The following is a 14,604-nucleotide window of genomic DNA, read 5'->3' as shown; positions in this document are numbered from 1 at the left end:
TCTCCCACTTCAAGTCAGAAGAACATAGAATAACCGCGGTTTTTAGCCGGTTAACAACGTGACTTAGCTTTAGCCCGCTTACCTCCATTAGCTGGTTATCTCCTGTTATCTCCGGTGTTAGCTCTTAGCTACAGAAAGCTTGGATTTTGCTCGATGTCAATTATCGGCCATGACGCTCACGGCTCCCCTCTCAGCTCCACCTCTTTACCCATATTTGTATTTTCTGGGCGAGACGACACCCACGACGCTGCCAAGATGGTGACGCTAGGAACCGCCCACCGAGTTTCAATTTAGCTCTTCAGAAACCTACGGGTGACGTCACGGGGGCTCTGTCCATCTCTTTATATACAGTCTATGGGTTCACCACAGAAATCCTCCAGAAGCTGCGAGCTGATCACTCTGATTAGTTGACGCCCCACGTCAAGTGGCAAAAGTTCAGATTTTCCATCTCTGGCTTTTTACGCACATTCCACGCGTGACGCGCGTCAACCTTAAAAAACTTTTTAAATTTTCGTCACGCCGACGCTCAAAACGCGACGCGAGAAAGCTCGACGCCTCCACATAGACTTTACATGTAAACCTGCCACTCTTGACGCTCAAAATGCATTTGGTCTGAACACACCGTTAGTTGAGACTTTCGGCAAGATGGCGTGTTGAGCAGTCGCTTTGGTTAGTAGCGCTCATCTAGGTCCCAAATAAGAACATAAAAAAGATAGGCTCACCACTCTCCAAACGTAAACCAAACCAACAATGAACAGAACATCCAAACCAAGAACAGGGCAGGAAAACAACGGAAAACGCAAGATTAAGATGAGCACAGCAAGGAATGAAGCAGATGCTAGCGACCATACGCTATGGAAACGAGCACTATTAGCAAAAGGAAAGAAACGGCAACTACTACACCAAGTAATAATCAATGTATATGGTCACAAAACTAACCCAAAAAATGAGAATATGTTTGAAATATATGTTTATATTTATATTTATATTTATAAATATGTTTGAAATCATAATCGATATCGGAATGCAACGCCTGATGAATGGGAAGACAGATGTCGTTCAAAATTTCAAATTTTTCATTACAATCAGCTAATCAAATAATTTTCTATTAAAAATTCATATATAGAGATCTAGAGAATCCAGAACCCAAGGAAAAACCAATTCACATGGCACAAACCAAATGGGACTTCCAAATACAGGCTTGACTACTGGCTTGTTGTAGAGCCGATAACCAATTTGATATCTAAAGTAGTCATTTCCAAAGCTCCACTAACTGATCACTGGAAATGGGAATGGAAATTAAACTTTGCTCCGCCAATAGTACCAAGAAAAATAAAAGCTACTGGAAATTCAATTCTAGCTTACTACAAATTAAAGAGTACTGTAAACACAAGCATTAATAGTTGAAATCGAAAATTCAGATATGTTCAGCAATCCCAGTAAATGGGAATTTCCAAAGTACAAAATCAGATTGTTTTCAATAAATTTCAGTAAAACTTACAGTAAAATTAAACAGGAGGAAGAAAGGCGACTGTTTGTAGAGTTAAATCAATATTGCAACAAAGAGAATCCAAATGAAGATGATAAAGAAAAGCTGATGGCACTGCAAACCAAATTAGATAATATGTACCTAAGAAGAACCCAAGGTGCATTTTTTAGGTCAAGAGCCAAGTGGATCGAAGAGGGTGACAAAAATACAACATATTTTAGTCACCTCGAGAAAAGAAGACAAACAAACAAAGCAATAACAAGTCTTTTAATTGATTGTTGTGGAATGCAAAGATAGTTCCAAGATAGAGAAAGAAGTCTATAGATTTTACAGTTTTCTGTATACATCCAACTACTCCCTCCCAGATTCAACAGCCTTGTTAGACACATAAAAGATTATTTACCAAAAATTGATGAATTGATTGAATTTTTAAAGGAAAAATGTTATTCTAGTTTAAAAATTGAAGAGATAGATGCAGTTGCAATGAAACTGGCATCCAATAAATCTCCTGGCTCTGACGGACTTACCGCAGATTTTTATAAATTCTTTTGGAAAGACATCAGACTTATCATATTTCATACACTTCAGGAATGCATTGGAAAACAAGAGTTGCCACCAAGCATGAAACAAGGACTTATAACACTATTCCCAAAACATGGCAAAGACAAGAGACTACTCTGTAACTTGAGACTCATTACACTTCTAAACACAGACTACAAATTGCTATCAGGATACATTGCAGCCAGACTTAAGACAGATATAACTCAAATCATAAGCGAGGCACAATCTGGTTTCCTCTGCAGGAGAGCAATTCATAACAACACACGGCTAGTCCTGGACTTAATTGATTACTGTAACATGTTGACAGAAAGCCGTTTCCTTGTGTTCCTGGATTTCTACAAAGCCTTCGATTCCGTGGAACACCCCTTCATTTTAGAAACCCCTCAGTCAATTCAGCTTTGGAAATAAAATTATTAATCTAATGATAGTGTAGCTCTGGAAAATGGTCGATGTAGGAGGTTTCCAGTGAGGAAGGGAATCAGACAAGGAGGCAGTGCTTCACCTCTGTTGTTGATATTGGTTGCTGAGCTTTTGGCCATAAGTCTCAGAAATAAAGGGGTGGAAGATATTAACGTTTTAGAAACTAACATTCTAACAAGTCAATTTGCAGACGACGCGACACTGTTTTTAAAACATGAGAGAGAAATCCCCACTGTTCTTAAGATTATTAATCTGTTTTCTGATGCATCAGGTGTAAAGCTAAATATGGTTAAATGTGATATATTTGCTCTACATTATCAACCAGCTCAATCAATTTGCAGTATTGCTGTTAAATCAGAGGTAAGATATTTTGGTATAACCATCACAGAAAACGAGAGAAAAAGAGAACTTTTAAAAAAATATCGATAAAAGTAAATCCATTTTTAATTCATGCCTTCAAAGAGACACAACCATGTTTGGAAGAGTGCTTTTAGCTAAAATGGAAAGTCTATCCCAGGTTGTGTACCCTGCTTCCTCACTGGATATCTCAGACAAAACGATTCAACAAATTAACAATATTAACTTTAACTTTATTTGGAAAAACAGATGTCACCGCATAAGGAAAGTAGATACAGTGAAAGCCATTGAAGATGGAGGTCTAAATGCCTTTGCAGTTATGAATGGAGCTTTAAAACTAGGTCTGTACATCTAAAGGCTAGTATTCCTGTACGTCTGTAGACCTGTAGGTCTGTAGGTCTGTAGTCCTGTAGGTCTGTAGGTCTGTAGTCCTGTAGGTCTGTATGTCTGTAGTCCTGTAGGTCTGTATGTCTGTAGTCCTGTAGGTCTGTACATCTAAAGGCTAGTATTCCTGTACGTCTGTAGTCCTGTAGGTCTGTAGGTCTGTAGGTCTGTAGTCCTGTAGGTCTGTATGTCTGTAGTCCTGTAGGTCTGTACATCTAAAGGCTAGTATTCCTGTACGTCTGTAGTCCTGTAGGTCTGTATGTCTGTAGTCCTGTAGGTCTGTACATCTAAAGGCTAGTATTCCTGTACGTCTGTAGACCTGTAGGTCTGTAGGTCTGTAGTCCTGTAGGTCTGTAGGTCTGTAGGTCTGTAGTCCTGTAGGTCTGTATGTCTGTAGTCCTGTAGGTCTGTACATCTAAAGGCTAGTATTCCTGTACGTCTGTAGTCCTGTAGGTCTGTATGTCTGTAGTCCTGTAGGTCTGTACATCTAAAGGCTAGTATTCCTGTACGTCTGTAGTCCTGTAGGTCTGTAGGTCTGTAGGTCTGTAGTCCTGTAGGTCTGTAGGTCTGTAGGTCTGTAGTCCTGTAGGTCTGTAGGTCTGTAGTCCTGTAGGTCTGTACATCTAAAGGCTAGTATTCCTGTACGTCTGTAGACCTGTAGGTCTGTAGGTCTGTAGTCCTGTAGGTCTGTATGTCTGTAGTCCTGTAGGTCTGTAGGTCTGTAGTCCTGTAGGTCTGTAGGTCTGTAGGTCTGTAGTCCTGTAGGTCTGTAGGTCTGTAGTCCTGTAGGTCTGTACATCTAAAGGCTGGTATTCCTGTATGTCTGTAGTCCTGGGATCTGAAGGTCTGTATTCCTGTAGGTCAGTAGTCATGTAGTCCTGTTGGTCTGTAGTCCTGTAGGTCTGTAGGTCTGTAGTCCTGGGATCTGAAGGTCTGTATTCCTATAGGTCTGTAGTCCTGTAAGTCTGTAGTCCTGTAGGTCAGTAGTCATGTAGTCCTGTTGGTCTGTAGTCCTGTAGGTCTGTACATCTAAAATCTAAAGGCTAGTATTCCTGTACGTCTGTAGTCCTGTAGGTCTGTAGTCCTGGGATCTGAAGGTCTGTAGTCCTGTAGGTCAGTAGTCATGTAGTCCTGTTGGTCTGTAGTCCTGTAGGTCTGAAGGTCTGTAGTCCTGGGATCTGAAGGTCTGTAGTCCTGTAGGTCTGTAGTCATGTAGTCCTATTGGTCTGTAGTCCTGTAGGTCTGTAGGTCTGTAGTCCTTTAGGTCTGTAGGTCTGTAGGTCTGTACATCTAAAGGCTGGTATTCCTGTACATCTGTAGTCCTGGGATCTGAAGGTCTGTAGTCCTGTAGTTCAGTAGTCATGTAGTCCTGTAGGTCTGTAGTCCTGAAGGTCTGTAGTCATGTAGTTCTATTGGTCTGTAGTCCTGTAGGTCTGTAGGTCTGTGGTCCTTTAGGTCTGTAGTCCTGTAGTTCTGTAGGTCTGTAGGTCTGTAGGTCTGTAGTCCTGTAGGTCTGTAGTCCTGTAGGTCTGTAGGTCTGTAGTCCTGTAGGTCTGTAGTCCTGTAGGTCTGTAGGTCTGTAGTCCTGTAGGTCTGTAGGTCTGTAGTACTGTAGGTCTGTAGTCCTGTAGGTCTGTAGTCCTGTAGGTCTGTAGGTCTGTAGTCCTGTAGGTCTGTAGGTCTGTAGTCCTGTAGGTCTGTAGTCCTGTAGGTCTGTAGGTCTGTAGGTCTGTAGGTCTGTAGTCCTGTAGATCTGTAGGTCTGTAGTCCTGTAGGTCTGTAGTCCTGTAGATCTGTAGGTCTGTAGTCCTGTAGTCCTGTAGGTCTGTAGGTCTGTAGTCCTGTAGGTCTGTAGGTCTGTAGTCCTGTAGGTCTGTAGTCCTGTAGGTCTGTAGGTCTGTAGGTCTGTAGTCCTGTAGGTCTGTAGGTCTGTAGTCCTGTAGGTCTGTAGTCCTGTAGGTCTGTAGTCCTGTAGGTCTGTAGGTCTGTAGTCCTGTAGATCTGTAGGTCTGTAGTCCTGTAGGTCTGTAGGTCTGTAGTCCTGTAGATCTGTAGGTCTGTAGTCCTGTAGGTCTGTAGGTCTGTAGGTCTGTAGTCCTGTAGGTCTGTAGTCCTGTAGATCTGTAGGTCTGTAGTCCTGTAGATCTGTAGGTCTGTAGTCCTGTAGGTCTGTAGGTCTGTAGTCCTGTAGGTCTGTAGGTCTGTAGTCCTGTAGGTCTGTAGTCCTGTAGATCTGTAGGTCTGTAGTCCTGTAGGTCTGTAGGTCTGTAGATCTGTAGTCCTGTAGATCTGGACTGTACATCTGTAGGCTTGTATTCCTGAAAATCTAAAGCATCCCAGTCCTGGTCCACATCAGTCCCAATCCTAAATAAATTTCGAAACAAAGCAATTTATGATTAAATGAAAGCCATTTCATTTATTTCATATAAGCTCTATAATCTCAGACTGCAGTTGGGTGTGAGGGACACGGAGTCCTTAATTCTTCACGCCCCGCTTGTCTCAGCCTGTTGGATGACAGATGTGAGATTACAGAGCAGTCTGTCCATCTCATTTACAGGATCATCACTTCATTCATTTGCTTAAAGTGGAGCTGGATGACGGCGGTTTCCTGCTCCTTTCAGCCTTTAATCCAGTTAAGTTATTTTTCTTGTCAAGAGACTAAAAATACACCGGAAGTATAGATAGTTCCCTTTCACTATAAAACACTACAGAAGGATTTAACGAGTTTCAAAACTAAGCAGAAAGAAAAAGAGAAAAAAATCATCTCGATCTTTTAAAAACGTTATCGTTGCATGATTTATGAACATATGGGTGATTAAAAGTTTAGCAAACCTAAAGAATAAAAAGTAAAATGATCTTTTATCCCCCTACTGGTCTCCAGTTTGGTACCTCCTCATACTGGTCTCCAGTCTGGTACCTCCTCATACTGGTCTCCTGTTTGGTACCTCCTCATACTGGTCTCCTGTTTGGTACCTCCTCCTACTGGTCTCCAGTCTGGTACCTCCTCCTACTGGTCTCCAGTTTGGTACCTCCTCATACTGGTCTCCAGTTTGGTACCTCCTCCTACTGGTCTGCAGTCTGGTACCTCCTCCTACTGGTCTGCAGTTTGGTACCTCCTCCTACTGGTCTGCAGTTTGGTACCTCCTCCTACTGGTCTCCAGCCTGGTACCTCCTCCTACTGGTCTCCAGTTTGGTACCTCCTCCTACTGGTGTCCAGTTTGGTATCTCCTAATACTGGTCTCCAACCTGGTTCTTCCTCCTACTGGTCTGCAGTTTGGTACCTCCTCATACTGGTCTCCAGTTTGGTACCTCCTCCTACTGGTCTGCAGTCTGGTACCTCCTCCTACTGGTCTGCAGTCTGGTACCTCCTCCTACTGGTCTGCAGTTTGGTACCTCCTCCTACTGGTCTCCAGCCTGGTACCTCCTCCTACTGGTCTCCAGTTTGGTACCTCCTCCTACTGGTGTCCAGTTTGGTATCTCCTAATACTGGTCTCCAACCTGGTTCTTCCTCCTACTGGTCTGCAGTTTGGTACCTCCTCCTACTGGTGTCCAGTTTGGTATCTCCTAATACTGGTCTCCAACCTGGTTCTTCCTCCTACTGGTCACCAGCCTGGTACCTCCTCATACTGGTCTCCAGTTTGGTACCTCCTCATACTGGTCTGCAGTCTGGTACCTCCTCCTACTGGTCTGCAGTCTGGTACCTCCTCCTACTGGTCTGCAGTTTGGTACCTCCTCCTACTGGTCTGCAGTTTGGTACCTCCTCATACTGGTGTCCAGTTTGGTATCTCCTAATACTGGTCTCCAACCTGGTTCTTCCTCCTACTGGTCTCCAGTTTGGTACCTCCTCTCCAGTCCCAGGCGGTGTAGATGTGGGTTTTATCTCTGCATTCAGATTATTTAGACCTATTTTTCATGAGAGAGACGCTCCCATGCATAGCAGGGTGGTATTGGAGACCAGTATGAGTAGGTACCAGCTCTGCAGGGTGGTACTGGAAACCAGTATGAGGAGGCACCAGCTCTGCAAGGTGGTGCTCGTGCTGCTACACCCTACTTTGCATGTGAGCGTCTCGTGCATCACCACCAGGAAGAAAATTAAATGATTTTCTCTGTAGTTTCTCATTTACATTTCTGTGTTGTCTAGCTTTCTGAGGTTCTGAAAACTGGTTTCTGGAGGTCTGGAAACCAGTTATGATTCTGGAAACTGGTTTCAGGAGGTCTGGAAACCAGTCATGATTCTGGAAACTGGTTTCAGGAGGTCTGGAAACCAGTCATGATTCTGGAAACTGGTTTCAGGAGGTCTGGAAACTGGTTTCAGGAGGTCTGGAAACCAGTCATGATTCTGGAAACTGGTTTCAGGAGGTCTGGAAACCAGTCATGATTCTGGAAACTGGTTTCAGGAGGTCTGGAAACCAGTCATGATTCTGGAAACTGGTTTCAGGAGGTCTGGAAACCAGTCATGATTCTGGAAACTGGTTTCAGGAGGTCTGGAAACTGGTTTCAGGAGGTCTGGAAACCAGTCATGATTCTGGAAACTGGTTTCAGGAGGTCTGGAAACCAGTCATGATTCTGGAAACTGGTTTCAGGAGGTCTGGAAACTGGTTTCAGGAGGTCTGGAAACTGGTTTCAGGAGGTCTGGAAACCAGTCATGATTCTGGAAACTGGTTTCAGGAGGTCTGGAAACCAGTCATGATTCTGGAAACTGGTTTCAGGAGGTCTGGAAACCAGTCATGATTCTGGAAACTGGTTTCAGGAGGTCTGGAAACCAGTCATGATTCTGGAAACTGGTTTCAGGAGGTCTGGAAACTGGTTTCAGGAGGTCTGGAAACTGGTTTCAGGAGGTCTGGAAACCAGTCATGATTCTGGAAACTGGTTTCAGGAGGTCTGGAAACCAGTCATGATTCTGGAAACTGGTTTCAGGAGGTCTGGAAACCAGTTATGATTCTGGAAACTGGTTTCCAGACCTCCTGAAGAGCCTCCCAGCTCACCACACACCAGTCTAAAGCATGCGCCCCTTATTCTCTGAGTCTTGTTAAGGTGGAAACCTCATGGGAAACGGGGACAAAGACAGGGGACATGTCCAGGTAGAGGACGACGTCCCAGTAAGGAACCAGTCCACCAGACTTCATTCACTGACCGTTTCAGACATTTACTCTTATTTTGAAAGCGCCTCACGGAAGTGTCCGTCTGCTGGAGGTCATGACGTCGGTTTAGTAAACGGATAAATCTGAGTGACGTCACCAGACTGAAGGCTCCTCCAGAAGGATAAAAGCATGAGGAGGACCCTGCGGACCTCCTCTACCCCTGCTCCTCCCGCCGGAGGTTCTCCCAGCTGACCAGCAGAACCAGACCCAGCTCTCTCCTCGGCCCAGCAGGACTCTCGGCTCCAGGAGGACAGGACTCCCGGCTCCAGGAGGACAGGACTCCCGGCTCCAGGAGGACAGGACTCCCGGCTCCAGGAGGACAGGACTCCCGGCTCCAGGAGGACAGGACTCTCGGCTCCAGGAGGACAGGACTCTCGGCTCCAGGAGGACAGGACTCTCGGCTCCAGGAGGACAGGACTCTCGGCTCCAGGAGGACAGGACTCCCGGCTCCAGGAGGACAGGACTCTCGGCTCCAGGAGGACAGGACTCTCGGCTCCAGGAGGACAGGACTCCCGGCTCCAGGAGGACAGGACTCTCGGCTCCAGGAGGACAGGACTCTCGGCTCCAGGAGGACAGGACTCTCGGCTCCAGGAGGACAGGACTCCCGGCTCCAGGAGGACAGGACTCTCGGCTCCAGGAGGACAGGACTCCCGGCTCCAGGAGGACAGGACTCTCGGCTCCAGGAGGACAGGAGCAGATCTGCATCATGTTGGGAAGCAGGAAAAAAGCCACCGCGCAGGGGAAGACCGGGTCCGGGACGTCCGGGTCCAAGACCATCGATCCTCTGAGGAACCTGGGTAAGTTGGTCCAGTCCGCTTCTCAGACCATAGCTGGGGGATTCCGTTATCTCCCCCCCCCCCCCCCCCTCACTGATCAGCTTCCAATCAGACTGATCAGTTCATTGATTCCATCATCAAGCAGCTTCCAGATCTTCTCAGTGTTGGACATGATCTGCACGAGCTGATAGAAAGCTGGGTTCTCTTATCAGACAGCTGATTCTCAGATTTACAGGAAACATTGGGACTCAGCTGTGTGTGTGTGTGTGTGTGTGTGTGTGTGTGTGTGTGTGTATGTGTGTGTGTGTGGGAACATTTAAGGTTTATAAATGATCGTTCAGCAGAACAGAAGCTTCTGCTGATAAATCAGATGTTCTTTTATTATTCATCACATGTTACGGTTTATTTCATTCCTCTTTATCTGTACTTTAAGAATACACACATCCATGCTGTGGTGTTTACAGAAATATTCTCTAACATTTTAGTTTTTTTCTTCTTTACCAGAAAAACCTGATAAATAATCTGTGTTCATATGAAATTATAGTTTTATATTTTCTACTGTGACAGAATATGAATGAATCGCAACGTCCACAGATTCATTTATTCATGATTATACTTGGAACTGTTTGTAGAACATTTACCACGAAACGTTGGTTCCCTAAACGCACCATGAGATGGACGGGTCCCTGTGTGTGAAAGAACTGGTCCAAGCTTTCCTCCAGCATCAGGACCACCCTGCTGCTCAGCTTCTCCTCTGCCGGTCTGCACGTCCTGGTTCTGATCCGGATGTCTTATCCTCTGCCGGTCTGCACGTCCTGGTTCTGATCCGGATGTCTTATCCTCTGCCGGTCTGCACGTCCTGGTTCTGATCCGGATGTCTTATCCTCTGCCGGTCTGCACGTCCTGGTTCTGATCCGGATGTCTTATCCTCTGCCGGTCTGCACGTCCTGGTTCTGATCCGGATGTCTTATCCTCTGCCGGTCTGCACGTCCTGGTTCTGATCCGGATGTCTTATCCTCTGCCGGTCTGCACGTCCTGGTTCTGATCCGGATGTCTTATCCTCTGCCGGTCTGCACGTCCTGGTTCTGATCCGGATGTCTTATCCTCTGCCGGTCTGCACGTCCTGGTTCTGATCCGGATGTCTTATCCTCTGCCGGTCTGCACGTCCTGGTTCTGATCCGGATGTCTTATCCTCTGCCGGTCTGCACGTCCTGGTTCTGATCCGGATGTCTTATCCTCTGCCGGTCTGCACGTCCTGGTTCTGATCCGGATGTCTTATCCTCTGCCGGTCTGCACGTCCTGGTTCTGATCCGGATGTCTTATCCTCTGCCTGTCCTGAGCCGGGTTCTGCCGGAGGTTTCCTTCCTGTTAAAAGGGAGTTTTTTCCTTCCCACTGTCGCCGTGTGCAGCTCAGGATGGGAGATTGAGTTGGACTCAACTCAATCTGTTGGTTTCCTTATAAAGGCTGTTATGAATCGGCTTTCATGATATTTTCTCCGGTCTGTAAAGCGTCTTGAGATGGCATTGCCGTGATTAGACGCTGTATAAATAAAGTAGAATTGAACTGAGATCCTGGCAGGTCTGCTGTAGACCAGCAGCTGGTAAAACAGCCCGCTCTTTCTGCTTTCAGAGATGATAGTAACCAGCCAGCAGTCTGCTGGGACTGATAAAAGCCCGATCTGAGACCAGTGAGTGTCTGACGGTTATTTAACGTCATTAGGAAGATGGAACATGTCAGGAAATGATCACATCTCCATCAGCAGGATGAAAACGGTGCAGACGTCAGCTTAAAAGCACGATTTGTTTCTGCACCCCCCTGCTGGCTGCAGACCAGCCTGAGATGGTGTCTGCTGCTGGTCCAGACTCTGACAGGCGTTTCCCACTGGCTCGCAGACCTCCTGGTTCCAGCTTCCAACTGGGAAAACTCCAGTCCAAAGTGTCCTCAGATGTTAGTGGGTCAGCTCACGAGCAGCCAGACCAGTCGACTCCATGTGTCATGTGACCCAGAACCAAACAGAAGACTGAAACTCCGGTAACATTCTGGAAACTGGAGTATATATATATATATATATATATATATATATATACATATATATATATATATATGCAGACCTGAACACGCCACGACTCCTCCTGCAGACCTGCAGACCTGCAGACCTGCAGACCTGAACACGCCACGACTCCTCCTCCCACTCCGGCCCACTTTGTCCTGTCTGTCTCTTCTTTCTGGAAGATTCTACATCATGGATCTGATCGGCTGGTCTCTCACTCAGCCAATCAGATGTTTTCATCCCGGAGATCGGGCAGAGGGGACGGCATGTCCTGCGGGGACGCCAGGTGGAGACCGATGTGTCTGGTGGTTCTGTCCTCTGAGGACGTGGAGATCTTTACATCTTTGGATTATTGGTGATCGGGATTCAGCCGATTGGTGCTGGTGGAGTCCTGATCTACCTGAAGATTCTGGCAGTGCACAGACTCATGCGTTGACCGGACCCGACCGTAAGCAGGATGCCAGTCTGGCCCAAACTGGTCGCAGTTCCGGAGCTGGTCTGCAGAAGTAATTCCAGTGTTGAGCGGATGTCTGCTGGTATCGGGACGAACAGGAAGTTAGACAGGAAGTTAGAGAGCTGCATGAGGACAGAAACTACTAAATAAGACAGAAACCAGGACTGAAGACCACACAGAAACGGTGCTTTAGCATTTGGCTGTGTGTGTGTGTGTGTGTGTGTGTGTGTGTGTGTGTGTGTGTGTGTGTGTGTGTGTGTGTGTGTGTGTAGTAATGTAGAGGAAGAACAGAAAGGGATGTTTCGGTCGCTGATAGGATCTAAAACTGAAACTCACTTGCCTCCACCCGTCCTGCAACATGTGTCCTCCCCCGGTCTCCTCCATGTCTGAGCATCTCTCTGCGTGTCTTCCAGGAGTCCAGGAGGACGAGGACGTGAAGCAGATGCTGCACGGGTCCAATATGGTGAAGGTAGGCGGATGTTCTGGTACCAGTATGACGGAGACGGCTGCAGACTGAGTGGACGTCGTGTCTTTCAGGTCCGCTCGCCTCGCTGGCAGAAGCAGCGGACCCTGAAGCTGCTGGAGGACGGCGTCACCGTCTGGTGTCAGTCCCACAAGACGTCCAGCCGGGCCAAGGAGCAGCAGTCCTGTAAGTTCCTGCAGATACCTTCACGGGTCAGAACCAAGGGGGAGCAGAGCAGGCTGGAGACGGTACCAGAGGCTGCACCAAGGTTCTGTCAAAGGTTCTCCCCGGACCAGAACCGGCGGCTGGTTCTGTAGCAGACAGGAACCGGAGGGTCCTGCCCGGACCAGAACCGGCGGCTGGTTCTGTAGCAGACAGGAACCGGACGGTCCTGCCCGGACCAGAACCGGCGGCTGGTTCTGTAGCAGACAGGAACCGGACGTTCCTGCCCGGACCAGAACCGGCGGCTGGTTCTGTAGCAGACAGGAACCGGAGGGTCCTGCCCGGACCAGAACCGGCGGCTGGTTCTGTAGCAGACAGGAACCGGACGTTCCTGCCCGGACCAGAACCGGCGGCTGGTTCTGTAGCAGACAGGAACCGGAGGGTCCTGCCCGTACCAGAACCGGCGGCTGGTTCTGTAGCAGACAGGAACCGGAGGGTCCTGCCCGTACCAGAACCGGCGGCTGGTTCTGTAGCAGACAGGAACCGGACGTTCCTGCCCGGACCAGAACCGGCGGCTGGTTCTGTAGCAGACAGGAACCGGAGGGTCCTGCCCGGACCAGAACCGGCGGCTGGTTCTGTAGCAGACAGGAACCGGACGTTCCTGCCCGGACCAGAACCGGCGGCTGGTTCTGTAGCAGACAGGAACCGGACGGTCCTGCCCGGACCAGAACCGGCGGCTGGTTCTGTAGCAGACAGGAACCGGAGGGTCCTGCCCGTACCAGAACCGGCGGCTGGTTCTGTAGCAGACAGGAACCGGAGGGTCCTGCCCGGACCAGAACCGGCGGCTGGTTCTGTAGCAGACAGGAACCGGACGGTCCTGCCCGGACCAGAACCGGCGGCTGGTTCTGTAGCAGACAGGAACCGGACGGTCCTGCCCGGACCAGAACCGGCGGCTGGTTCTGTAGCAGACAGGAACCGGAGGGTCCTGCCCGGACCAGAACCGGCGGCTGGTTCTGTAGCAGACAGGAACCGGAGGGTCCTGCCCGGACCAGAACCGGCGGCTGGTTCTGTAGCAGACAGGAACCGGAGGGTCCTGCCCGGACCAGAACCGGCGGCTGGTTCTGTAGCAGACAGGAACCGGACGGTCCTGCCCGGACCAGAACCGGCGGCTGGTTCTGTAGCAGACAGGAACCGGAGGGTCCTGCCCGGACCAGAACCGGCGGCTGGTTCTGTAGCAGACAGGAACCGGACGGTCCTGCCCGGACCAGAACCGGCAGACATGTCAGTGATTGGTGGGAAGGGTTGGTGGTGTGTCGGTGATGAGGAGGTGACCCAGTTCCTGCTGGTTCTGGTTCCGCTGCAGGAAAGGTGTTTGGATCCGTACACGCTGAGCCAGAACATTCTGGACCGTAGCGGAGGTGTGTATGTTTAATGCCAGGAGAACCGATCCTGCTTACAGAACCGGTTCCCGGTTCCGCTGGAGTTCCCCGGTTCCGTGAGCTCTGACGGAGAACGGTTCTGTCCGGTCCAGCAGCTAGCAGAACCCGTTCTGGTGAACGCAGAAGTTCATCTGCGTGTGAGAAGCTCCTGCAGGAGCTGCTGGGTGTGGAGCCTAAGTACTGGTTTGTACTGGTTTCTCCTCCTCTGTGTACTGGTCCCAGACGGAGCCCTGATTATGGGGCGGGTCCGGTTTCTATTTCAGACGGCGGCCCGTCTTCCTGCAGTTCCAGCAGGCAGATTACAGGACGTGATGTGGAGCGGGGAGTCGGCCCGGGTTGGTGGTTTGTAGACGTATAGTTACCATCCGACTCAGGACCTGAACTGGGATCCAGTCTGCCTGTGATGTGGCTCCACGCCGTACCAGTCTGGTCTTACTGGACCCGTCCTCTAACCACCAGTAACTGTCCTGCGTCTCCTCCCTCTACGAGGGCTCCACCTCCTCAGGATGAGAAACCAACACACCCAGTCATTTGCTGCTTTTAGCTGAACTGGTTTGTTGTGACAGGACTGGGTGGTCCTGGACTGGAACCAGCTTTCTGACCTGCAGAGTTCTGGAAACTCTGGAAGGAGCTGGAGGAGGGTCAGGGATTCTTACTGGATCTCCCACCAGTACCGTCTAGTCCGACCAGTTCCACTGGGACATGAAATGAATGTGTTGGGTCTCATCTACAGTACTGGTAAAAGTTACTGGTTTGAGCTGCAGCAGCTGGGAGGACGCCTCAGCTTCACCCTGATCCTGGACCGGGCCGCATGGTGTCCCAGTCAGAACCGGAACCACCCGCTGGCGTTGGACCAGTTCTGATCTGGTCCAGGACTCGCTGGCGTTGGACCAGTTCTGATCTGGTC

The 14,604-nt window shown here is 48.9% G+C and overlaps 1 protein-coding gene across 1 annotated transcript in view; it reads left to right on the top strand.

Moving 5' to 3' along the window:
* Positions 1-9,041: 9,041 nt before the first annotated feature.
* LOC306771485 (1-phosphatidylinositol 4,5-bisphosphate phosphodiesterase delta-3-A-like) overlaps positions 9,042-14,604 on the top strand; it is a gene marked incomplete at its 3' end in the record, with an annotated part of 34,151 nt that continues 28,588 nt past the window's right edge. The window contains exons 1-3 of the mRNA XM_079260651.1: positions 9,042-9,149; positions 12,047-12,102; positions 12,171-12,282. Of these exons, the coding sequence (XP_079116777.1) occupies positions 9,059-9,149; positions 12,047-12,102; positions 12,171-12,282 (259 nt within the window). The 5' untranslated portion in view covers positions 9,042-9,058. The remainder of the gene's footprint in view (positions 9,150-12,046; positions 12,103-12,170; positions 12,283-14,604) is intronic.

Source organism: Telmatherina bonti, assembly GCF_933228915.1.
Source record: "Telmatherina bonti genome assembly, chromosome: 21".
Lineage (NCBI taxonomy): Eukaryota > Metazoa > Chordata > Actinopteri > Atheriniformes > Telmatherinidae > Telmatherina > Telmatherina bonti.
The sequence above is the reverse complement of the archived record's forward strand: the minus strand, read 5'-3'. Positions and strand labels throughout refer to the sequence as shown.